This window comes from Arachis ipaensis, chromosome B05 (genome assembly GCF_000816755.2).
Source record: "Arachis ipaensis cultivar K30076 chromosome B05, Araip1.1, whole genome shotgun sequence".
In the NCBI taxonomy this organism is placed as follows: domain Eukaryota; kingdom Viridiplantae; phylum Streptophyta; class Magnoliopsida; order Fabales; family Fabaceae; genus Arachis; species Arachis ipaensis.
In genome coordinates, this window is record NC_029789.2 from 136,775,886 (window position 1) to 136,801,323 (window position 25,438).

General features: G+C 38.8%; 1 protein-coding gene and 1 long non-coding RNA gene across 4 annotated transcripts in view; one reads left to right on the forward strand and one right to left on the reverse strand.

Moving 5' to 3' along the window:
- LOC110262593 overlaps positions 1-25,438 on the reverse strand; it is a 77,940-nt gene that overhangs the window by 35,985 nt on the left and 16,517 nt on the right. The window lies entirely within an intron of this gene.
- Positions 19,141-21,314, forward strand: LOC107641260. Of its 2 annotated transcripts, none has more exons than XR_002347419.1 (3): positions 19,141-19,420; positions 20,232-20,300; positions 21,094-21,314. XR_002347419.1 is itself a non-coding variant. In XM_021102949.1 (3 exons), exons 1-3 carry the CDS (start codon positions 19,707-19,709, stop codon positions 21,265-21,267), a joined length of 324 nt encoding a protein of 107 aa, XP_020958608.1. In that variant the 5' UTR covers positions 19,672-19,706; the 3' UTR covers positions 21,268-21,314. The 2 variants fall into 2 exon arrangements, 1 of the variants encoding a protein (XP_020958608.1); XM_021102949.1 differs by lacking the exon at positions 19,141-19,420 and adding an exon at positions 19,672-19,787.

The window sequence follows — 25,438 nt, forward strand, 5'->3', positions numbered from 1 at the left end:
TTAAAAAATCATAAATAAATTTAAAATATTAAAATTTATAATTAAAGAAAATCAAAATGTACATAAATAATAAATACATAATAAGTTTTAACATAATAAAATAAAAAATGCTATTCATCACAAATCATAATTACCATTAAGTATTCCAAATTATATACAACTAAAAACAACACAAATTACATTTTACTCAGATTTTGAATATACCTTATGTTCCGTTCAACTTCAGCCGAGGTGTATGTCTTCAAGCGAGGCTGTCCGTCTCAGGGAGGAGCTATAGGTCGCCTCGAGGGTATGCTTGGAGTTATCCTCGGCTCTGATGAAACACGGCGGTGGGAGCACCTGCAAAGAGCACTCCGACGCTCAAGTTAAAAAAGTATTCGAGATGAGATGAGTAAGTAAAAGTGAGAGTGTCTCGTAACCTGGGACTTTGAGTTTGCCTGGTTCCGTTTTATAGGTGAGCGGGGGTTTTGTTCTTTTGGGTTTGTTGCGATATTCTCGGTGGTGTTCGTCTGTTAGTAACGGGCCGAAGATAAGTTCTGACTTACATGTGACTTTGACTGAGTTATGGTTGGGGTTTGTTCAGGGCTGAGATATTTGGTCGGTTAGAGGAGAGGGTGATTGCCGATATTTGAGGGGTACACGTCATAGCCCCCAAGCTTGTCCGTAGACGTCAGTTGACGGGCAAGGTTTTTTGTTTTGTGTGTTCTCGGAATTTGTATTTTGTATTTTTAGGCTTTTTCTTGAGCCAGAAAAATAGAAGCGTAATGGTTTTGGTGGGAAGTTTTTATTTTCAAGAAAGTGTGGTGAATCGTGCTTCATTAATTACCCCCTTTTTGGCGTTTTGGGTCTTCGAGGTTTTAGAACGGTTATATTTCTTAATTTGCCCACTAAGTTAGTGGGCTGTCTTAATTTCTGCTGCACTTTTCGATATTCTACTCTCTTCGAAATTCTTTCTTCCTGTTTGACTGACCATGACTTCCAAAGGATAGTTCCTCTTTTCTAGTTTATCCCTTTTCGTTTCTTCTTTCTATAATGGTGGTGCACGAAATTGTGATCATCAATGGCGCCATCAACATGGTATGCACAATTGTAATCTCAACTCTTTATCACAACTTCGCACAACTAACCAGCAAATGCACTGGGTCGTCCAAGTAATAAACCTTACGCGAGTAAGGGTCGATCCCATGGAGATTGTTGGTATGAAGCAAGCTATGGTCATCTTGTAAATCTCAGTCAGGCGGATTCAAATGGTTATGGATGATGAATGATTAAAAGATAAATAAAACATAAAATAAAGATAGAGATACTTATGTAATTCATTGGTGAGAATTTCAGATAAGCGTATGAAGATGCTTTGTCCCTTCCGTCTCTCTGCTTTCCTACTGTCTTCATCCAATCCTTCTTACTCCTTTTCCATGGCAAGCTCTATGTTGGGCATCACCGTTGTCAGTGGCTACAATCCTGTCCTCTCAGTAAAAATGTTCAACGCACTCTGTCACAGCACGGCTATTCATCTGTCGGTTCTCGATCATGTCGGAATAGAATCCAGTGATTCTTTTGCGTCTGTCACTAACGCCCCACAATCACGAGTTTGAAGCTCGTCACAGTCATTCAATTCTTGAATCCTACTCAGAATACCACAGACAAGGTTTAGACCTTTCGGATTCTCAAGAATGCCGCCATCAATTCTAGCTTATACCACGAAGATTCTGATTAAGGAATCCAAGAGATAAACACTCAATCGAAGGTAGAACGGAGGTGGTTGTCAGGCACACGTTCATAGGTGAGAATGATGATGAGTGTCACGGATCATCACATTCATCAAGTTGAAGAACAAGTGATATCTTAGAACAAGAACAAGCTGAATTGAATAGAAGAACAATAGTAATTGCATTGATACTCGAGGTACAGCAGAGCTCCACACCTTAATCTATGGTGTGTAGAAACTCCACCGTTGAAAATACATAAGAACATGGTCTAGGCATGGCCATGAGGCCAGCCCCAAAACATGATCTAAGGTAGCATAGAACTACTCCAAGATTCGTCTCCAAATACAATAGCAAAATGTCTTATTTATAGAGAACTAGTAGCTTAGGGTTTACAAAAATGAGTAAATGACGTAAATATCCACTTCCGGGCCCACTTGGTGTGTGCTTGGGCTGAGCATTAAAGAATTTTCGTGTAGAGACTTTTTCTGGAGTTAAACGCCAGCTTTTGTGCCAGTTTGGGTGTTTAACTCCCACTTTGGTGCCAGTTCCGGCGTTTAACGCTGGGAATTCTTGAGCTGACTTTGAACGCCAGTTTGGGCCATCAAATCTCAGGCAAAGTATGGACTATTATATATTGATGGAAAGCCCAGGATGTCTACTTTCCAACGCAATTAAGAGCGCGCCAATTGGGCTTCTGTAGCTCCAGAAAATCCACTTCGAGTGCAGGAGGTCAGAATCCAACAGCATCTGCAGTCCTTTTCAGCCTCTGAATTAGATTTTTGCTCAGGTCCCTCAATTTCAGCCAGAAAATACCTGAAATCACAGAAAAACACACAAACTCATAGTAAAGTCCAGAAAAGTGAATTTTAAATAAAAACTAATAAAAATATAATAAAAACTAACTAGAACATGCTAAAAACATACTAAAAACAATGCCAAAAAGCGTATAAATTATCCGCTCATCACAACACCAAACTTAAATTGTTGCTTGTCCCCAAGCAACTGAAAATAAAATAAAAAGAAGAGAATATACAATGAATTCCAAAAATATCTATGAAGATCAGTATTAATTAGATGAGCGGGGCTTTTAGCTTTTTGCTTCTGAACAGTTTTGGCATCTCACTTAATCCTTTGAAGTTCAGAATGATTGGCATCTATAGGTTTTTTTTTCTGCAAGCTTTTCACTGCTTTTTCTTGCTTCAAGAATCAATTTTATGATTTTTCAGATCATCAGATAACATTTCTTCTTTTCCTTTCATTCTTTCAAGAGCCAACAATTTTTAACATTCATAAACAATCAAATTCAAAAATATGCACTGTTCAAGCATTCATTCAGAAAAACAATAGCATTGCCACTACATCAACATAATTAAACTGTTTTAAAATTTGAAATTCATGCACTTCTTTTTCTTTTTCAATCAAAAATATTTTTCATTTAAGAAAGGTGATGGATTCATTTTCATAGCTTTAAGGCATAGACACTTAGACACTAATGATCATAAGACACAAACATAGATAAACATAAGCATAAAAAATTCGAAAAATAGGAAAGTAAAGAACAAGGAGATTAAAGAACGGGTCCACCTTAGTGATGGCGGCTTGTTCTTCCTCTTGAAGATCTTATGGATTTCTTGAGCTCCTCAATGTCTCTTCCTTGCCTTTGTTGCTCCTCTCTCATGATTCTTTGATCTTCTTTAATTTCATGGAGGAGGATGGAATGCTCTTGGTGCTCCACCCTTAGTTGTCCCATGTTAGAACTCAATTCTCCTAGGGAGGTGTTGATTTGCTCCCAATAGTTTTGTGGGAGAAAGTGCATCCCTTGAGGCATCTCAGGGATTTCATGATGAGGAATTTCCTCATGCTCATGTCTATGAGTGGGATCTCTTGTTTGCTCCATCCTTTTCTTAGTGATGGGCTTGTCCTCATCAATGAGGATGTCTCCCTCTATGTTAATTCCAACTGAATTACAGAGGTGATAAATGAGATGAGGGAAGGCTAACCTTGCCGAGGTAGAGGACTTGTCCGCCACCTTATAGAGTTCTTGGGATATAACCTCATGAACTTCTACTTCCTCTCCAATCATGATGCTATGAATCATGATGGCCCGGTCTATAGTAGCTTCGGACCGGTTGCTAGTGGGAATGATTGAACGTTGGATAAACTCCAACCATCCCCTAGCCACGGGCTTGAGGTCATGCCTTCTTAAGTGAACCAGCTTTCCTCTTGAATCTCTCTTCCATTGAGCGCCCTCTTCACAAATGTCTATGAGGACTTGGTCCAACCTTTGATCAAAGTTGACCCTTCTAGTGTAGGGGTGTTCATCTCCTTGCATCATGGGCAAGTTGAATGCCAACCTTACATTTTTCGGACTAAAGTCTAAGCGTTTCCCCCGAACCATTGTAAGCCAATACTTTGATCATGGTTCTTGGTGATCCATGCATTGGCATAGAACTCTTGCACCATTAAGATCCCGACTTGTTGAATGGGGTTGGTGAGAACTTCCCAACCTCTTTTTCGGATCTCATGTCGGATCTCTGGATATTCACTCTTTTTGAGTTTAAAAGGGACCTCGGGGATCACCTTCTTCATGGCCACAACTTCATAGAAGTGGTCTTGATGCACCCTTGAGAGGAATCTCTCCATCTCACATGACTCGGAGGTGGAAGATTTTGCCTTCCCTTTCCTCTTTCTAGAGGTTTCTCCGGCCTTAGGTGCCATAAATGGTTATGGAAAAACAAAAAGCAATGCTTTTACCACACCAAACTTAAAAGGTTTGCTCGTCCTCGAGCAAAAGAAGAAAGAAAAGAGTAGAAGAAGAAGAAAATGGAGGAGATGGAGGAGGCTTTGTGGTTCGGCCAAGGGGGAGAAGTGGTGTTGAGGTTGTGTGAAAATGAAGGAGTGAAGATGGGTTTATATAGGGGTAGAGTGAGGGGTAGGGTTCGGCCATTATGGGTGGGTTTGGGAGGGAAAGTGGTTTGAATTTGGATGGTGAGGTAGGTGGGGTTTTATGAAGGATGGATGTGAGTGGTGAAGAGAATGGTGGGATTTGATATGTGAGGGGTTTTTAGGGAAGAGGTATTGAGGTGATTGGTGAATGGATGAAGAAGAGAGAGAGTGGTGGGGTAGGTGGGGATCCTGTGGGGTCCACAGATCCTGAGGTGTCAAGGATAGCTCATCCCTACACCAAGTGGCGTGCAAAAACGCCCTTTCTGCCAATTCTGGCGTTAAACGCCGGGCTGCTGCCCTTTTCTGGCGTTTAACGCCAGCTCCTTGCCCATTCCTGGCGTTAAACGCCAGTCTGGTGCCCCTTTCTGGCGTTAAACGCCCAGAATGGTGCTAGACTGGGCGTTTAACGCCCATTTGCTGGCCTTACTGGCGTTTAAACGCCAGCAGGCTTTTCCTCCAGGGTGTGCTATTTTTTTCTCTATTTTTCATTCTGTTTTTGCTTTTTCAATTGTTTTTGTGACTTCAAATGATCATCAACCTACAAAAAACATAAAACAGCAATAGAAAATAAATAAATATAATAGAATTGGGTTGCCTCCCAACAAGCGCTTCTTTAATGTCAGTAGCTTGACAGTGGGCTCTCATGGAGCCTCACAGATACTCAGAGCAATGTTGGAACCTCCCAACACCAAACTTAGAGTTTGAATGTGGGGGTTCAACACCAAACTTAGAGTTTGGTTGTGGCCTCCCAACACCAAACTTAGAGTTTGATTGTGGGGGCTCTGTTTGACTTTGTTTTGAGAGAAGCTCTTCATGCTTCCTCTCCATGGTTACAGAGGGATATCGTTGAGCCTTAAACACAAGGGATTCTTCATTCACTTGAATGATCAATTCTCCTCTGTCAACATCAATCACAGCCTTTGCTGTGGCTAGGAAGGGTCTGCCAAGGATGATGGATTCATCCATGCACTTCCCAGTCTCTAGGACTATGAAATCAGCAGGGATGTAGTGGTCTCCAACCTTTACCAAGACATCCTCTACAAGTCCATAAGCTTGTTTTCTTGAATTGTCTGCCATCTCTAGTGAGATTCTTGCAGCTTGTACCTCAAGGATCCCTAGCTTCTCCATTACAGAGAGAGGCATGAGGTTTACACTTGACCCTAGGTCACACAAAGCCTTCTCAAAGGTCATGGTACCTATGGTACAAGGGATTGAGAACTTTCCAGGGTCCTGTCTCTTTTGAGGTAATCTCTGCATAGTCAAGTCATCCAGTTCTTTGATGAGCAATGGAGGTTCATCCTCCCAAGTCTCATTACCAAATAGCTTGGCATTTAGCTTTATGATTGCTCCAAGGTACTTAGCAACTTGCTCTTCAGTAACATCTTCATCCTCTTCAGAGAAAGAATACTCATCAGAGCTCATGAATGGCAGAAGTAAATCCAATGGAATCTCTATGGTCTCAGTATGAGCCTCAGATTCCCATGGTTCCTCATTAGGGAACTCATTAGAGGCCAGTGGACGTCCATTGAGGTCTTCCTCAGTGGCGATCACTGCCTCTTCCTCCTCTCCAAATTCTGCCATGTTGATTGTGTTTATGGCCTTGCACTCTCCTTTTGGGTTCTCTTCTGTATTGCTTGGAAGAGTACTAGGAGGGAGTTCAGTACCTTTCTTGCTCAGCTGACCCACTTGTGCCTCCAAATTTCTAATGGAAGACCTTGTTTCAGTCATGAAACTCTGAGTGGTTTTAATTAGATCAGAGACCATGGCTGCTAAGTCAGAGTGGCTCTGCTTAGAATTCTCTGCCTGCTGCTGAGAAGATGATGGAAAAGGTTTGCCATTGCTAAACCTGTTTCTTCCACCATTATTGTTATTGAAGCCTTGTTGAGGCCTCTGTTGATCCTTCCATGAGAGATTGGGATGATTTCTCCATGAAGGATTATAGGTGTTTCCATAGGGTTCTCCTATGTAATTCACCTCTTCCATTGATGGGTTCTCAGGATCATAAGCTTCTTCTTCAGATGAAGCATCCTTAGTATTGCCCGGTGCAACTTGCATTCCAGACAGACTTTGAGAAATTATATTGACTTGCTGAGTCAATATTTTATTCTGAGCCAATATGGCATTCAGAGTGTCAATCTCAAGAACTCCTTTCTTCTAACTTGTCCCATTATTCACAGGATTCCTTTCAGAGGTATACATGAATTGGTTATTTGCAACCATTTCAATGAGTTCCTGAGCTTTTGTAGATGTCTTCTTCAGATGAAGAGATCCCCCAGCAGAGCTGTCCAATGACATCTTGGACAGTTCAGATAAACCATCATAGAAGATACCTATGATGCTCCATTCAGAAAGCATGTCAGAAGGACACTTTCTGATTAATTGTTTGTATCTTTCCCAAGCTTCATAGAGGGATTCACCTTCCTTCTGTCTGAAGGTTTGGACTTCCACTCTAAGCTTACTTAATTTTTGAGGTGGAAAGAACTTTGACAAGAAGGCATTGACTAGCTTTTCCCAAGAGTTCAAGCTTTCCTTAGGTTGTGAATCCAACCATATTCTAGCTCTGTCTCTTACAGCAAAAGGAAAAAGTATAAGTCTGTAGACTTCAGGGTCAACCCCATTGGTCTTGACAGTGTCACAGATTTGCAAGAATTCAGCTAAAAACTGATGAGGATCTTCTAATGGAAGTCCATGAAACTTGCAATTCTGTTGCATCAGAGAAACTAATTGAGGCTTAAGCTCAAAGTTGTTTGCTCCAATGGCAGGGATATAGATGCTTCTCCCATAGAAGTCGGGAGTAGGTGCAGTAAAGTCACCCAGCACCTTCCTTGCATTGTTGGCATTGTTGTTGTTTTCGGCTGCCATATCTTCTTCTAGTTTGAAAATTTCTGTTAGGTCTTCTTCAGAGAGTTGTGCCTTAGCTTCTCTTAGCTTTCGCTTCAAGGTCCTTTCAGGTTCAGGATCAGCTTCAACAGGAATGCTTTTGTCTTTGCTCCTGCTCATATGAAAGAGAAGAGAACAAGAAAGTATGGAATCCTCTATGTCACAGTATAGAGATTCCTTGAGGTGCCAGAGGAAAAGAAGAATAGAAGGAGAAGGTAGAAGAATTCGAACTTATCAAGAGAGATAAAATTCGAATTATTGATAATGGAGGAGTGTTAGTCCTTAAATAGAAAGATGTGAGAAGAGGGGAAGAATTTTCGAAATTAAAGTAAAAGATTTTGAAATAATTTTGAAAAATTGAAGAATGATTTTAAAAAATTAGAGTTGGGAAAGAAACAAAGTGATTTTTTTGAAAAAGATTTTGAAATTAGAAATCAAAAAGATATGATTGAAAATTTAATTTTGAAAAAGATGTGATTAAGAAGATATGATTGAAAAGTTATGGTTTTAAAAAGATATGATTGAAAAACAATTTTAAAAAGATTTGATTTTTAAAATTAATGACTTGGCTAACAAGAAAAGATATGATTCAAACATTAAACCTTTCTCAACAGAAAAGGCAACATACTTGAAATTCTTAAATCAAATCATTAATTGTTATCAAGTATTTTTTTGAAAATGGAAAGAAATTGATTTTGAGAATATATGATTGAAAAGATATGATTTGAAAAAGATTTGATTTTGAAAAATTTTGAAAACTAAAAAAAAATGTGCATTAAAAACAAAATCTTCCCTCTTGTGTCATCCTGGCATTAAACGCCCAGAATGGTATCCATTCTGGCGTTTAACGCCCAAAATGCTACCCTTTTGGGCGTTAAACGCCCAGCCAGGTACCCTGGCTGGCGTTTAAACGCCAGTTTTCCTTCTTCACTGGGCGTTTTGAACGCCCAGCTTTTTCTGTATAATTCCTCTGCTATATGTTCTGAATCTTCAATTCTCTGTATTATTGACTTGAAAAGACATAGTTTTAAAAATATTTTTGAATTTTTGATGATGGGAATCAATAAAAATGCAACTAAGATCAAATAAACAATGCATGCAAGACACCAAACTTTAAATGTTTGTATACTAAGGACTATAACAATGTAAAAATGCATATGAAAAACAACAAAACACACTAAACAAGAGAATTTAAAGATCAGAGCAAGAAAATCATCAAGAACAACTTGAAGATTAATGAAGAACATAATGCATGAATTTTTCGAAAATTAGATGAATGCAGTTGACACCAAACTTAAAATTAGACACTAGACTCAAACAAGAAACATAAAATTATTTTTGATTTTATAAATTTTTTTGTGGTTTTTTTTTTCGAAAATTGAGTGGAAAAGAAAAAAAAATAAGGGTTCAAAATTCTTAATGAGAATTCCAGGAATCATTGCAATGCTAGCCTAAAACTCCGGTCCAGGAATTAGACATGGCTTACTAGCCAGCCAAGCTTTCAAAGAAAGCTTCGGTCCAAAACACTAGACATGGCCAATGGCCTGCCAAGCTTTAGCAGATCATTGCTCCCAACAGCAAAATTGATAGAAATCAACAAGCTCTTGTGATGATAAGTTGAAACCTCGGTCCAAAAGATTAGACATAGCTTCGCAGCCAGCCAGACTTCGACAGATCATCATGAAACTCTAGAATTCATTCTTAAAAACTCTGAAGAACAAAATAGAAAATCTTTTTGTATTTTTGAAAATTTTTTTTTCGAAAAATAAAAAGGAAAAGTACCTAATCTAAACAACAAGATGAACCGTCAGTTGTCCAAACTCGAAAAATCCCCGGCAACGGCGCCAAAAACTTGGTGCACGAAATTGTGATCATCAATGGCGCCATCAACATGGTACGCACAATTGTAATCTCAACTCTTTATCACAACTTCGCACAACTAACCAGCAAGTGCACTGGGTCGTCCAAGTAATAAACCTTACGCGAGTAAGGGTCGATCCTACGGAGATTGTTGGTATGAAGCAAGCTATGGTCATCTTGTAAATCTCAGTCAGGCTGATTCAAATGGTTATGGATGATGAATGATTAAAAGATAAATAAAACATAAAATAAAGATAGAGATACTTATGTAATTCATTGGTGAGAATTTCAGATAAGCGTATGAAGATGCTTTGTCCCTTCCGTCTCTCTGCTTTCCTACTGTCTTCATCCAATCCTTCTTACTCCTTTCCATGGAAAGCTGTATGTTGGGCATCACCGTTGTCAGTGGCTACAATCCCGTCCTCTCAGTGAAAATGTTCAACGCACTCTGTCACAGCACGGCTATTCATCTGTCAGTTCTCGATCATGTCGGAATAGAATCCAGTGATTCTTTTGCGTCTGTCACTAACGCCCCACAATCACGAGTTTGAAGCTCATCACAGTCATTCAATCCTTGAATCCTACTCAGAATATCACAGACAAGGTTTAGACCTTCCGGATTCTCAAGAATGCCGCCATCAATTCTAGCTTATACCACAAAGATTCTGATTAAGGAATCCAAGAGATAAACACTCAATCGAAGGTAGAACGGGTTGTCAGGCACACGTTTATAGGTGAGAATGATTATGAGTGTCACAGATCATCACATTCATCAATTTGAAGAACAAGTGATATCTTAGAACAAGAACAAGCTGAATTGAATAGAAGAACAATAGTAATTGCATTGATACTCGAGGTACAGCAGAGCTCCACACCTTAATCTATGGTGTGTAGAAACTCCACCGTTGAAAATACATAAGAACATGGTCTAGGCATGGCCTTGAGGCCAGCCCCAAAACGTGATCTAAGGTAGCATAGAACTACTCCAAGATTCATCTCCAAATACAATAGCAAAAGGTCCTATTTATAGAGAACTAGTAGCTTAGGGTTTACAAAAATGAGTAAATGACGTAAATATCCACTTTCGGGCCCACTTGGTGTGTGCTTGGGCTGAGAATTAAAGCATTTTCGTGTAGAAACTTTTTCTGGAGTTAAACGCCAGCTTTTGTGCCAATTTGGGCATTTAACTCCCACTTTGGTGCCAGTTCCGGCATTTAACGCTGGGAATTCTTGAGCTGATTTTGAACGCCGGTTTGGGCCATCAAATCTCAGGCAAAGTATGGACTATTATATATTGCTGGAAAGCCCAGGATATCTACTTTCCAACGCAATTAAGAGCGCGCCAATTAAGCTTCTGTAGCTCCAGAAAATTCACTTCAAGTGCAGGGAGGTCAGAATCCAACAGCATCTGCAGTCCTTTTCAGCCTCTAAATCAGATTTTTACTCAGGTCCCTCAATTTCAGCCAGAAAATACCTGAAATCACAGAAAAACACACAAAATCATAGTAAAGTCCAGAAAAGTGAATTTTAAATAAAAACTAATAAAAATATAATAAAAACTAACTAGAACATGCTAAAAACATACTAAAAACAATGCAAAAAAGCGTATAAATTATCTGCTCATCAAATGGCGGGAGAAAAAGAGAAAGAAAAGTTGAAAGCCATCGAAGTTAGGGAGGATGACCCATATCATTGGGTGCATGACGACGTCAGGACTCGCTCTTCATCTTATACCAGTGTCGACTCATTGCGGGATTTAGATGGGTTAAATTTTGTGAGGAGTGGTTCTGGTCTGTTGATTGATCTTCTTCCTTGTTCTGGTGAAGATAGGGTTTGTGACAGGAGAGGTGACTGGCAGTATTTTTATATGTACACGCCGTGTCTGACCGAGTTGCGCATTCGTTTTCCTTTTACTGCCTTCGAGTGTGACGTGTTGACCCAGCTTAACTGTGCGTCGTCTCAATTACATCCAAATTCCTGGCCATTGCTTCGTGCCTTTCAGTGTCTAATGGAGTTTCTATCCTTCCCGTGTTCTTTATCTTTATTTTTTTATTGTTTCAGTCGAAAGGGGTTCGTAAGGGGTTGTGGGTTTGTCTCAGCAGTTTTTCTGGTCGTTCTCTTTTCCTGCTTTACAAGTCTTCTTTTAAGAATTTCAAATCCTTATTTGTTAAGGTCCGTTCCGTGGAAACTGAGTATCCTTTTTATCTGGACGATGAGCTAATTGAAAAGTTCCCCCTTTATTGGTGTTCTGAACCGACTCAAATCCTTGAGGCTACTGAGTGGAGTGAGGAAGAGGATTATCTTTTAGACTATTTGGTTGAATGTTTTGCTGACGGGGCGTGTTTGTCTATCCCTGAGCTTTTGAATTTGTATGATTCTGGTGATAATGACGGTTTAAAGGCTTATATAGGTAAAAGTTCTATTTTTTATTGACTGTGTCTTGCGTGGTTGGGTTTTACTAATATGTTTGGTGTATTGGTAGGTGGACGGGTCCCTCGTCTTGATCCTAATCGGTTCTAGTCGTTTTTGAAAAAGAAAAAGGAGAGAGGCGTCGGAGGTTCTGAGATTCCAAAGGAGGATGCGGGGCAGGCTACTCAGTCCATTGCTCAGCCGGAGTCATCATATAAGAGAAAAAGGGGTGAGACTGACAATTCGCTGGAAGTCATCTCCGAGGCTGATCAGGAGGTTATGGGTGGCGTTAAGCCTGCTTTCGATCGTCAGAAAAAACTTCACGGTTTCATTCCGGGGACCAACTCCCATTCATTGTGGAGCGACCAGTTTTCTTTTGCCGAATTGTCTGATAAGGTGTCCCAATACCCAGGCGACATGCTTATGACACGTCGGGTTGGCATGGAGGGACTTGGGAAATTTGTTCAGGTGATCTTCTTGTTTTATGTTCTTTCCTTTCTTGCTGTTTTTGCTGTGTCGTTTCTTATTTTGCTGTTCGTGTTATAGATTGTTGCAGCCCGTTTGATGTGCGCTGGCCGTACAGCCGAACTCATCGGTGCCGAGCAGCAGTTAGCTGTGGATAAGGTTGCTGAATTAGAGAAGTCGTACAAGGCTAGGGTTGCTGATCTGGAGAGCTCGTCCAAAGTGAAGGATGATGCTCTTGCCACTGCTACAGCCAAAATGAGGGAATCCGAGGAGGAGGTAGTTCATTTGAGGGACCAAGTTCGGCTACTTCAGTCCGAGATTATGGAAAGTGATATCTCAAAAGGAAAGCTGACTTCGCGAGTTCATGAGTTGGAAGAAGAGGGAATGGAGATGTTCTCTTCGGGATTTGATCGTGTTGTTAGCCAAATTACTTTGTTATCTCCTGGTTTTGATTGTGACCAACTTGATGTCACTAAGGTTGTGATTGGTGGTAAACTCGTGGTTGATGGGACTGTGGAGGAGCATGGCGAAAATGCGCCTCCATCTTGATGTTGTTGTTTATGTTTCGAACATATTTACTTTTGTTATGGTGCGGACTTTTTATTTTGTGCTGACCGGGTTGTGGTCAGACTTATTGTGATGTTAGTTGTTTCGTATTTTGGAACTCGTTACTTTGTGTTCTGACCTCGGTCAGTTTGGATAGTATTGATTTTGTATATAGATGGAGATTATTGCTTTCGAGCTGGATTAAGTAGATAATTGACTTATTGAGATGAGATACGTAAACGTATAATCGATGTTCTGATTAGGTATGTACAAATGGCAAATGATTTTGTTTGATTTGGGCGTCCGGCCTTGTTAAAACCCTCCTTAGGTAAAACCCTTTTGGGAAAAAACCTCTAAGTGGGAAAAAGAGTACCTTCATTCGTGAAGTGTAAAGTTCATGACCTATACAACTTTAGGGAAGAAATATTCTAATTTCCTGACATTGGATTTCCTTGTAGTATTTGTAACTGGTAGGCCCCCATTCCGAGCACTCCGGATATTCGGAATGGTCCCTCCCAGTTTGCAGCGAGTTTTCCATGTGAGGGGGTCGTCTGGCCTCTTCTGTTCGTCTAAGGACTAAGTCGCCTTCCTCGAATATCCTCGGCACCACTCTTTTATTGTGACTTCTCTCTGCCAGTTGTTTTTGGGCTCTTTGTTTGATGGCGGCGATTTCTCGGTCCTCTTCTGCAAGATCAAGCTCGGCATTTCTTGCACTTATGTTGTGTTGTTCGTCATATAGGTCGGTTCTGAGCGTGGGGATCCCGACCTCTACCGGGAGCAAGGCTTCTGACCCATAGACCAGCTTGAAGGGTGTTTCGCCCGTTGTTGTTTGTATTGTTGTGTTATAACTCCACAACACCTCTGGTATTAGTTCTGCCCATTCACCTTTTGCATTGTCGAGCTTTTTCTTTACTGCCTGCAATATAACTCGGTTAGCAGCTTCGGCCTGCCCATTGGTTTGTGGGTGTTCGACCGAGCTGAAATAGTGCTGTATATGAAAATTTTTTAGAAATGAGCCGAGCTTATTATCAGTAAATTGTCTACCGTTGTTCGATACTATCTCTTTTGGTATTCCAAATCGGCATATGATATTTTTCCATATAAGAGATCGTACCTTTTTGGCGGTTATTTTCGCTAGTGGTTGAGCTTCTATCCATTTTGAGAAATAGTCTATTGAAACTAAAAAGAATTTTACCTGTCCCGGAGCTATTGGGAATGGCCCGAGAATGTCGAGGCCCCATCTGTGGAAAGGCCAGCTTACCTCCATGCTGTGTAATGCTTCAGCCGGTCTTGTGGAGATGGCTGCGTGTTTTTGATATTTGTCACATGGTTTGACTTTTGTTATGCAATCCCTTCTCATGGTTGGCCAGAAATACCCTATTCGGACGATCTTTGCGGCCAGGGCCCATCCTCCGATGTGGTTCCCACAAACTCCTTCATGGACTTCATTCATTACTTCGTGTGCCTCGTCTTTGCTTAGGAATTTTAGTAATGGTTGTGAGAAACCGTGCCTGTATAGCTCTCCAGCTATGTTTGTGTAGAGGCTCGCTTTTCGTCTGAAGCTCTGTGGGTTGGGCTCGTCTCTGGGCATGATACCTGCATTAATGTATTCAAGAAAAGGTGTTCTCCAATCTCGGAGGTGGTTAATGTTTGTTATAGATAATAGTTCGGTGCTTAGTTTTTGGAGTGTTAGTTGTGAAAGTGCCGAAGTTTGTGTGTCTGCCCTAGTGGCGGCAAGTTTGGATAATACATCTGCTCTAACGTTATTTTCTCTATGTATATGCAGAATAATGAATGAATTGAATTTTGAAATGAGATCCTTTGCTATGAGCCAGTATCGTTCTAGCAAGGGATCTTTTACCTGAAATTCTCCCCGGATTTGTTGTACCACTAAGAGGGAATCACAGTATGCTATCAGGCTTTTTGCTTGGAGACTTATGGCCAGTTTGAGTCCCGCTATGAGGGCTTCATATTCGGCTTGATTGTTGCTTGCTGGGAAGTGGAACTGGAGGGATTGCTCGGCTACCACTTTATCTCTTTCTTTGAGGATTATTCCTGCTCCGCTTCCTCCTCGGCTGGATGCCCTATCGACATGTAGTTCCCAGTGTTTATTATGCTCGTCCAGGGTTAATTCTGAGATAAAGTCTGCGAGGATCTGTGCTTTCAAGGCCGTCCTTGGTTGATATTGGATGTCGAATTCTGAGAGCTCGATAGACCATTTGGTCAGACGTCCGTCCAATTCGGGCTTTGTTAGTATTTGTCTTAATGGTTGGTTGGTCCTGACAATTATCGTGTGGCTCTGAAAATAGTGCCTGAGTCTTCTTGCCGTTATTACCAATGCTAAGGCTAACTGTTCTATCCTCGGATATCTTTGCTCTGTTGATTGCATGACTCGGCTGACGAAGTATACTGGTTGTTGTGTTTTACCTGTCTCAATGACTAGGGCCGAGCTTATAGAACAATTAGAGACAGATAAATATAAACATAAAGGCTTACCGACTTCTGGTCGATGTAACACAGGTGGTGATGCCAGGATTGTCTTGAGTTCGGCGAACGCTTTTTTGCATTCTTCTGTCCACTGAAATTTTTTGCTTTTTGATATTGTTTGGAAGAAGTGGTGTGATCGGCTTGATGCTGCTGGCAGGAAGCGAGATAGTGCTGCTACTTTTCCTGCTAGCTACTGTACTTCTTTTATTGTTCTTGGGCTTGCCATCTTAAGTATTGCTTCACATTTTTTGGGGTTTGCTTCAATTCCCCTTGAGGTCAACATGAACCCTAGGAACTTGCCTCCTTGGATTCCAAATGCGCATTTTTCTAGATTGAGCCTCATGTTGTATGCTCGGATCTGTTTAAATATCTCTTTGAGGTCGTCGCAATGTGACTTTTCTTGAGTAGTCTTGGAGACCATATCGTCTACATATATTTCCATGTTCCGACCTATTTGGTGATGGAATACTTTGTCCATCAGCCGTTGGTAAGTTGCACCTGCATTCTTTAGACCAAATGGCATTACTCTATAACAAAAATTTCCATGCTCAGTTATAAATGCTATTTTGTTTTGGTCTTCTGGATGCATAAGGATCTGGTTATACCCAGAGTATGCATCCATGAAGCTCAAGCTTTGGAAACCCGATGCGTTATCTACAAGCTTGTCAATGTTTGGCAAAGGGTATGCGTCCTTAGGACAAGCTTTGTTTAAATCCGTAAAGTCGACGCACATGCGCCATTTACCTGAGTTTTTTCTTACCATTACCACGTTAGATAGCCATGTTGTGAATCGAATTTCCTTGACGAAGTTTGCACTGAGAAGCTTCCTGGTTTCTTCTAGGGCCGCCTTTGACTTCTCTGTACCGAGATTCCTCTTTTTCTGAGCTATAGGTCGGATGGCTCTATTAATGGCGAGCCTGTGGCAGATGATGCTAGGGTCTATCCCTGGCATATCTGCTGGGGTCCAGGTGAAGAGATCGGCATTGGCTTGCAATGTTGTTATGAGTTCTATTCTTTGTTGCCCCTGGAGTGCTTGGCCGATGTATGTGACTTGTTCTGGCTTCGTAGTCAGTTGGACTTTTATGAGCTCGTCCGCTGGCTGAGGTCGTTCTTGGGTGTCTTCTCTGGGATCGAGCTCTGCTAGGGACAATATCTCGTTCGTGCTGTGAATTGCTTTGACTTCTTGATGGGATTCCTGTTTTGTAGCCGACCTTTTCAGGCTTGCATTGTAGCACTGCCGAGCTTGTTGACGGTCTGAGCGGACTGTAGCTATCCTGCCGTCCTGTGCCTGAAATTTAACACACAGATGAAAAGTGGATACTACTGTCCTGAACATGTTCAGAGCAGGCCTTCCGAGAATAATGTTGTAAGGGCTTGGGCAGTCAACTATTAAATATTGCATGTCAATGGTTCGTGATAGTGAGCCTTCTCCTATCATTGTTTGTAACCATATGTATCCTTTGATCGGGACTCTTTCTCCGGAGAACCCTACCAATTCTCCAGACGAGGGTTGCACGAGCTTTTCAGATAGCTTCATTTTTAGGAAAGTAGAATAAAAAAGAACATCGACACTACTACCTGGGTCCATAAGGACTTTTCTTACCAATAACTCGCCCGTTTGGATGGAAATTACCACTGGGTCGTCCAACTTTGGTGCTGCCGAGCATATGTCCTCCTGGCTGAAGGTGATGTTGAGGTCGAACACCCCTTTGTGGTTTTGTTCCTTCAATTGCTAACATTGCGCGGTAGCTTCATTTTCGCGCTGAAGTTGTGTTACCTCCTCCGGCGAATCTTCCAGATATACAGTTTATGATGCTTTTTGGTGGATTGTTGTTTGACCATTTGTTTTGCTCCTTGTGCTCTGAAATTTGACGGCGCTCTTCTCGGTCCTTGCCGTCCTCTTTGTGCTTTCTTCCTTCGATGTATTTGTCGAGTAGGCCTTGCCGAGCCAGTCTTTCTAGCAGATCTTTAGCTATCACGTAGTCATCAGTTGTATGCCCGTACTTCTGATGAAAAGCGCAATGTTTGCTTTTGTCGACGAAACACTGGTCTTGGTAGTTTCCTGCCCTTACCGGTGGTTTTATGATCTTAGCATTGAGGATTTCTTTAATGATCTTTTCCCTCCTTGTGTTGAATTTGGTGTAGTTGTCGAATTTTGGGGTTAGTCTGAAAGGTTTTCTGGTGTCTTTGGCATTTGCCGATCTTGTGGTTCTGTCATCCTCTCTTTTTGGCTATTTTCTTTCCATTTTTTCGGATTCACGGAGTTCTTCTATCTCCATCTGTCCCGCCGCCCTTTCACGGAATTCTTCCAGCATCTTCGACTTAGTAACCGCGATTGTCTCTCTGAATTTCCCGGGTCGGAGTCCAGCCTTTAATGCATGTAAGTGGACGGCGGGATCTAGATCGGGTATCTCCATTGTCGCTTCTGCAAATCTGGTCAGGTAGTCTTTCAAGCTTTCTTGGGGACCTTGGCGGATGGTGCCGAGGTAGTCCGATCCGTGTACATATATTCGCGCTGCAGCGAAGTAGTCTATGAAGGACTTCGCCAACTCCTCAAAAGAAGAGATTGATCCTGCAGGCAGTTTTGAAAACCAAAGTAAAGAAAGAACAGGTTCGTTATTAGGGCCATTAAAGAACATCATAGATTGAAATTTCTTAATATGAGCCCGGGGGTCACCAATCCCTTTATATGGCTCAAGTGAGGAGGGTAGTGTGAATTGTTTTGGCATCTGGTAGTTGGTGATCTCCTCGAAGAACAGATTGTCCAGGGTCAGCTTCTCCTTTGGTGGGTCCACACTTAGTAGGTCTGCGTTGCCTTTTCCTTTGGGACCATTCTCTTCACGTTTGCTAGCGCTGTTTTGAGTGGATAACTCGGCAAGTCTTTTGACTTCTGCTTGCAGCTCGACCATCTGGGCCATGAGTTCGGCTTGGGTGAGCTGATGGGCTCCATTATCGGCCATGTCCGAAGGTTGAAAAACCCTGCGTAAAAAATAAAAGTTTGCAATAGAAGAACAGTGGGGTTAAATTAATTTTTTGGGCCCCACGGTGGGCGCCAAATGTTCCGTTCAGCTTCAGCCGAGGTGTATGTCTTCAAGCGAGGCTGTCCGTCTCAGGGAGGAGCTATAGGTCGCCTCGAGGGTATGCTTGGAGTTATCCTCGGCTCTGATGAAACTCGGCGGCGGGAGCACCTGCAAAGAGCACTCCGACGCTCAAGTTAGAAAAGTATTCGAGATGAGATGAGTAAGTAAAAGTGAGAGTGTCTCGTAACCTAGGACTTTGAGTTTGCCTGGTTCCGTTTTATAGGTGAGCGGGGGTTCTGTTCTTTTGGGTTTGCTGCGACATTCTCAGTGGTGTTTGTCTGTTAGTAACGGGCCGAAGATAAGATCTGACTTACATGTGACTTTGACTGAGTTATGGTTGGGGTTTGTTCAGGGCCGAGATATTTGGTCGGTTAAAGGAGAGGAGGGGTACACGTCACCTTAGTTGCTTTAAAAATTTTGCCGGATGACTATTAGCAACATCAGTTGACATGCAACTGATTTTTTTTCTTAATAATAATAATAATAATAATAATAATAATAATAATAACTAATTTATACAAATTTAGGGATATTGAGTTGTCAAAAAAGAGAGATTCTATTTTGTGATTTTTATTGACAACAAGAATATAGTAAAGTGGCTAAATAAAAAGGAAAGTATGTCTTAGAAGTAATGAAACCTAAAAAATAAAGCTCATAGAATAAAGTATTTAGTATAAAATATTGGAGTCAAGTATAGAAATACTCAGTGATTTTAAGGCAAGAAAAGAATAGGAGTGTGGCTATGGAGGTAAGTTTCAAAGTGGTCCCTCAAGTTACCCTCGAGCCTTATAGTGATTTTTGAAGTTAAAAATTACTCATATTCATTCCTGAAGTTGCACTCCGGGACTCAGACTCGTCCTTCCTGCTAATTTCGTCCAGTTGGTGCAATCGGAAAGCTGACTTGGACTCGTTGGTAACACGCTATCAGCACAACGGCTAGCTGACGTGAAAACATAAACTGTTTTGACTCAATTTGGTCCTCAAATTGAAGTTAAAAACTCTAATCCCCAATTGACTCTCTTCTCCATCGCACCGGAGGTGACTCTTCTTTGTTGCTTCTCCTATAGTGTCTTTTCCATCTTAAAAAACCACACGTTATGGCTAGTGCGAGCAACGCAGCTGGGAGCTCCAACAATCCACAATCATTTGGAAGCATCTTAAGGAGAATGAATAGAAACATAGATTCGCGTTTTTGAGTCGATAACAGGATATGAAAAATTACAAATAACCTTAACGGGATATGAACTTCTGTAAAATTTTTCGTGTATCATTTATTTGGGCATAAATTATCCAGTGGGTTTGCTCATTGTATGTATTGTGGTGAATGCAGGAGAGCGCAATTAATTTGTTGTGTACCATAATTACGACATTTCAATCTTCTATTAATCAGAATCATTATGAAAGTGTAAGTTACTATTTCCCTTCTAACATTGGTTACATGCTTTATTCTAATGTGTATGTAGCTTGAAAAAACTTGACCAGTAAGCATTCAAATTTTGATGATTTTGACAAAAGGACATGATTTCATCAAATAGAATTATGTTTATGAAATAGTTCTAATCCATTTTGATTTTCATATTAAATTTATTGTTAAATAGTTTTCCTTAGACGTTGATTGTGGTTGTGTTTTACACCTACATATGCATTTATGTTGAACTAGATTTTTCTATTTTAATGCAAGATTGTTACATCTCTATGCCTTAAAAGATTAAAACAATTGGTGATGTCATATTTGTATGCGTTTCTAGTTAGCTTGTAGCTTTTATCAGTGGAAAAACTGAACATGAAAAGCATTAGAGTTTTCTTGCTGACGTGTTAATGATTTGATTTATGATGTGAAATTATGCAGATTGAATGTGCTATTGCTATAAAACTTTTGTCCAAAGAGTCCAACGAATGCAGTTCTGATATTGCAAAGGTAATGGTTTCATCAAATTTCAAAGAGCCTGTTCTATGATATGATTATATTGTAAATATAAGAGTGCATGGAGGGTATCACGGAAGATTTTTAAGAGGGTGTATTTCCCTGCTTATGCTTGTTGCAGCCATTTTTGTGACCTAACAGAGTCCTGTAGTTTTTAAGAGAGGAACAGAAAAGGTATATAGTAAAAGAATCCAAGAAAAATATGTGGTATACGTTTAAAGACATAAGATATAGAGTTTAAATGACAACTATGGCATAATCAAATACTAAAAACTCAAAAGAAACACGAGAAAACAAAGAATATAGAAGAAGAGAGGTTCATAAATTGAAATTGAGTCATAGAGAGGGAATGGAAGAGAGGAACAAACAGAAAAAGAAAAAGAAAAAGAAAAAAAAAGAAAACTAATATTTTGTAACAGAACAGTCTCGAAAAGAGAGGAAAAGTTGGAAAAAAATAACTTGGAGCGAGGAGGGCCAACTGCGGCGGAAGCAATGCTGTGGCGAAGCTGCTGCGACGGCTTCTTGGCGGGTTCAAAATCTGCCACGCCATTTCGTCATGGCGCTGCCATGACTGCAATTTAGAAAAAAACAGCCTTTTTGCATTAATATTTCTTCGAGCAGGCGAGCCCTCCTTGATGAGTGTTTTCCCCATTTATTTTCATTTTCTAGTTTAATGTCTATTTTGTTCATTAGTTGGCATTTGTTGGAGGAAATTTTCTCTGATAAAGACAACAAATTTAAAATGTTCTTATCTTGATGTATACTGTCTTCGGCTTGGAACATCCAGAAACTTGCATATTGCCTTGCATTGCTTCCGAAATCAAAAGAAGATGAAGAAAGCTGGTCTGTGATGCTACAGAAGCTCTTGATTTTGACAAATGATAAATTAAATTTTGCCTTTCAAGAGAAGAGAGTCAATTGGGGATTAAGGTTTTTAACTTCAATTTGGGGACCAAATTGAGTTAAAACAGTTTATGGCGCTACGTCAGCTAGCCGTTGTGCTGACAGCGTGTCACCTACGAGTCCAAGTCAGTTTTTCGGTTGCGCCAGCTGGACGAAATTGGCCGGAAAGACGAGTATGAGTCCCGAAGTGCAACTTCAGGGATGAATATGAGTAATTTTTAACTTCAGAGATCATTATGAGGCTCGAGGATAACTTCAGGGACCACTTTGAGACTTATAAGTGCATGGTAATGAAGATGGAATAAATGATGTAATATTGTGAAATTAGAATGATATGAGTGGTTAGCATAATAAAATCATTTGAAAAAAAATCAAAACAAGGCAAACACAATATTTAAAATGCTCAACAAGAGACACGAAGAGACTTTTTCATGTTTTTATCATGTAATTTTACTTAGGAAAAGTCTAGGGGGCAGCAATTTTATTGAATTTTGGCCAGTATGTAACCAGTAGAGAAAGGTGAGTCATTAGATGAAATCTCACACCAATTTCACACCATTAAATCATCATTAATGACTATTTGATGGCTACCAATCACAAAAGTTACTGGTCCCCTAATATTACTCTTTTACTTATTATTTATTTGTTTAAAGGTTTGTTTATGTTTTGGTAGTTAATTTTTTAGATCATTTTAATGTGATGTGTGTTTTGTTTAATTTGTGTTTATCTTTGATAGCATTACTAGAGAAGGGGATAACTCACAAATTAAATTCTCTCTCCCCAACCTTGACTCGAGTCTGTAATAACAATCTAAAAAAATTGGACTTGTCGGTTCGAGTAATTTTTTTTTATTGGTTTTTGCTATACAATTTTTTATATCAATCGAACTAGCTGAAGTTAACTTAGTCGAACCGGCCAATTTATTTTAATTTTCATAACCATGCAAATTCGGGAGTTTAAATGCTGTATTAGAGATTAGAATTTGCTTATTTGAGGTCCAATAGGAATTTTAGTTGGTGATCTACAAATAATGACTCATGAATTTTGTCAAAAAAAAAAAATGTTTCAAAGATCACATATTCATTTCTTTAATTTAAAGTCATTTTGTCAAAACCAAAATTTTATTGTGCCAAAATAGTTACCCTTCTCCAAAAACCAAAATACTAGACATGGTCACATGGTGTTGTTTTTGTGTGGTGGCTGAGAAAGTATGTGTGGCACGCAGATGTCTATGTAATGGTGCATATTCTAGTGAAGGTTCTATAATTATCTTCAATGAAAATGATTTCTTTTCATCATTGAATAGTAGTTTATAAAGTTTTTATTTTGACACATGATAAAAGCGTCACATTTATCTAAAAGTAATAGTTATTTTCTTTGAATTATTATTTTTTTATAATTCACGCTTTTAAAATGTAATTAAAAAAATATTTGTACAAAAAATTATTTTTGACCTTTTTGTTAAGATAAATTGCATATATAATATATAGTCAGCGGCCTTCAAAAATATATATTACATTTTCAATAATTCACCTTCTTTATTGTTAATACAATTATATTATGTGTATATTAAAAATTAATTATCAAATTAGTCATTCAAATTATCAAATTCACCTTCTTTATTAAAATAATAGATTTATTTGATAATTAATTTTTGTATGTACATTACACTTTTTACTTTAATTTCAGTTATTCATATTATTTGACAGATCAATAATTAGCCTATAAACATGCATCTCATTTGTAATCGAAGCTTTACTAAGCCTGGGGAGTTGGGCATGCTTTGTGGCCCATAATCATTTCAGAATCTAATTCCACGGGCATGTTTGAAATTAGGGTTTTGCTAGTGTGTAGATATGTTATTCCTTCTATATGTATAGAAACTACGTGCCATGTATAGAAATAGGACAGCTGGACAATATAGAAATGTGTGTTGAGGAGCAGCTTTATAAAAACTGTGAAAAGCTGTGATTTGAAAAAAGGTAGGCCCCACATGTTTTTGTGATCAATCTTTAATGAAAGCTGTGACAAAGCGCTAATAACTAAAATTAAGAAATAATTTTTTATGCAAAATTTTTTGTTCGAATAGCGTAAATTGTGACAATGAAAAAAATTAAATCCCTTCCCTAAATTAGGCTTAATAGGAGGCCCATAAAAACAAATAAACCCACGTCTTTGGAAACAAATTTAACCCAGGAATATGACTTTACGGTTGGGAGGTTTATATTTGAAATTATTCCTTTTAGGAAAATTGAAAGAAAATAAGTGTTTGTAATGTCGTTTTGAAATTAATAATTAGTATTAATTTGATATTTTGAAGAAATATTTTATGCAGTAAAAATAAAGAAATTAGGTGATTCATTATTTAGTGATCAATTATAAATTTGTTTTGAAATACTAGTCAAGAGCATTTATGCGAATGATTTGAAAAATAATTTTGTGAGAAGCATGAAAAGAATCTACTTTAATATATTGAAATTGGATTTTTTCTCAACTAATGGAAGTGACATGTTGATTTCTCATGAATCTATTTTTTTATCAAACTAAATGCACTATTTCATCTCTTAAGTTTATTTTATAAAAATATTTTTATTATAATTATACTATAATTAACATTTAAAATGTTTAATAATAATAATAATAATAATAATAATAGTAATAATAATAATAATAAATACCTGTGTAATTTTTTTTAGATTAAAGCTATACATTTTTTAGTGGTTGTCTTTTTTGTCTTTTGGTAAGTTTTTAGTGGTTGTTTTACCAGCCCATCCATTGGCCTAACTCCACAGGTTTTTGAACAACCTACTTAGCCCAATACTCACCAAAAAACAATGAAGCTAATTGACATGGTTAATCACATGGCTAATCACAATTATACCACTACAAACCCTCTGCTGATTCATCTGAAAAAGCTGCTGCAAGGTCATTCCACCAACTATCTAATTCAACCACAGTAAATGCGGCTGTCAATATGGGATGAAGACAAATCAGTGACATCAGTTCTACAGGTAATAGATGTTATTTAACATCTATACCATAGCAAGACCCTTGAAATTATGCAATGTAGTAGGAGTGTGCATGCCCGGTCCGGCTCGAAAATTAAGTTCGGTTCCGAATATTTTAGGAGCTAATTTGGTGTAATTTTATTGGGTCTAGAACTGGATAAGGGTCTCAAAAATAGACCCGGTTATTATTTCGGGTCGGGTCCGGGCCATGACTCGGGTCACCCGAAATCAGTCAGGTGGTCCGGTTATCATACACAATTAATATTTTGTGTTATTAGTGATGGATGATGGCTATTCTTATGTGGAATTTAAGTATTGTAAACCTTAATATATTGTGTTATTAGTTATTATAAGACTATAAGTTAATGTTTTATGTTTAAAATGTATAAGATTTTAGACTAATTAATGCATAATATTATATTATTTGTATTGATTTAAATATTTAGTGTTATTAGACAATATTAGTATTGATTATGGTTATACTTTAATTTTAGAGAAGAGTTGATTCTTGTTATATTTTTCTAAGTAAATTTTATCATGTCAAATAATGGTCAAATAATGGTTGGAGTCTTGGAAATTTGGATATTTTCACATGCTAACTTATAAGAAGGTATCAAGATAATGTAATGTTAACGGCCCGGTTTTTACCCAGTATAATCGTGGCCCGAAAGTGTATAGATTTTATCGGGTTTAGGATCGAGTTCGAGTCTAATAAATAGGCTCGATGTATATTTCGAGTCAGATCACATCAAACCCGGTTTCACCCGACCCATGTACACTCCGACAATGTAGTTGTCAATTAAATTATATATAATGTAACCAAAAAAATCAAAACAACAATTGTTTTAAAACAGAATGAGTATTATATTCATTGGGCTCGTATTATTGGACTAAACAAAGATGAAATCTATAGCAGCCATATTATATTGACAGAAGAGTTTTAAGTGTACCGAAAATATCGGTGTTTTAATTATTTTAATGTGAATTTAAATTATAAAAAATATATAATATATATTAATTAAAATCAACGATTAAAATAATTAGAACATTGATATTTTTGATACATTTAAAATTTTTTTTATATTAACTATTAAGTGCAACTCTTGAAACAGATCTATATATTTTAACAAAGAATTCAATCATGTACACTCAGCATCTTTTATTTTCGAAAATAAATTCTTTTAATTATTAAAAAAAAATTAAAAATATAAAGTATAATAT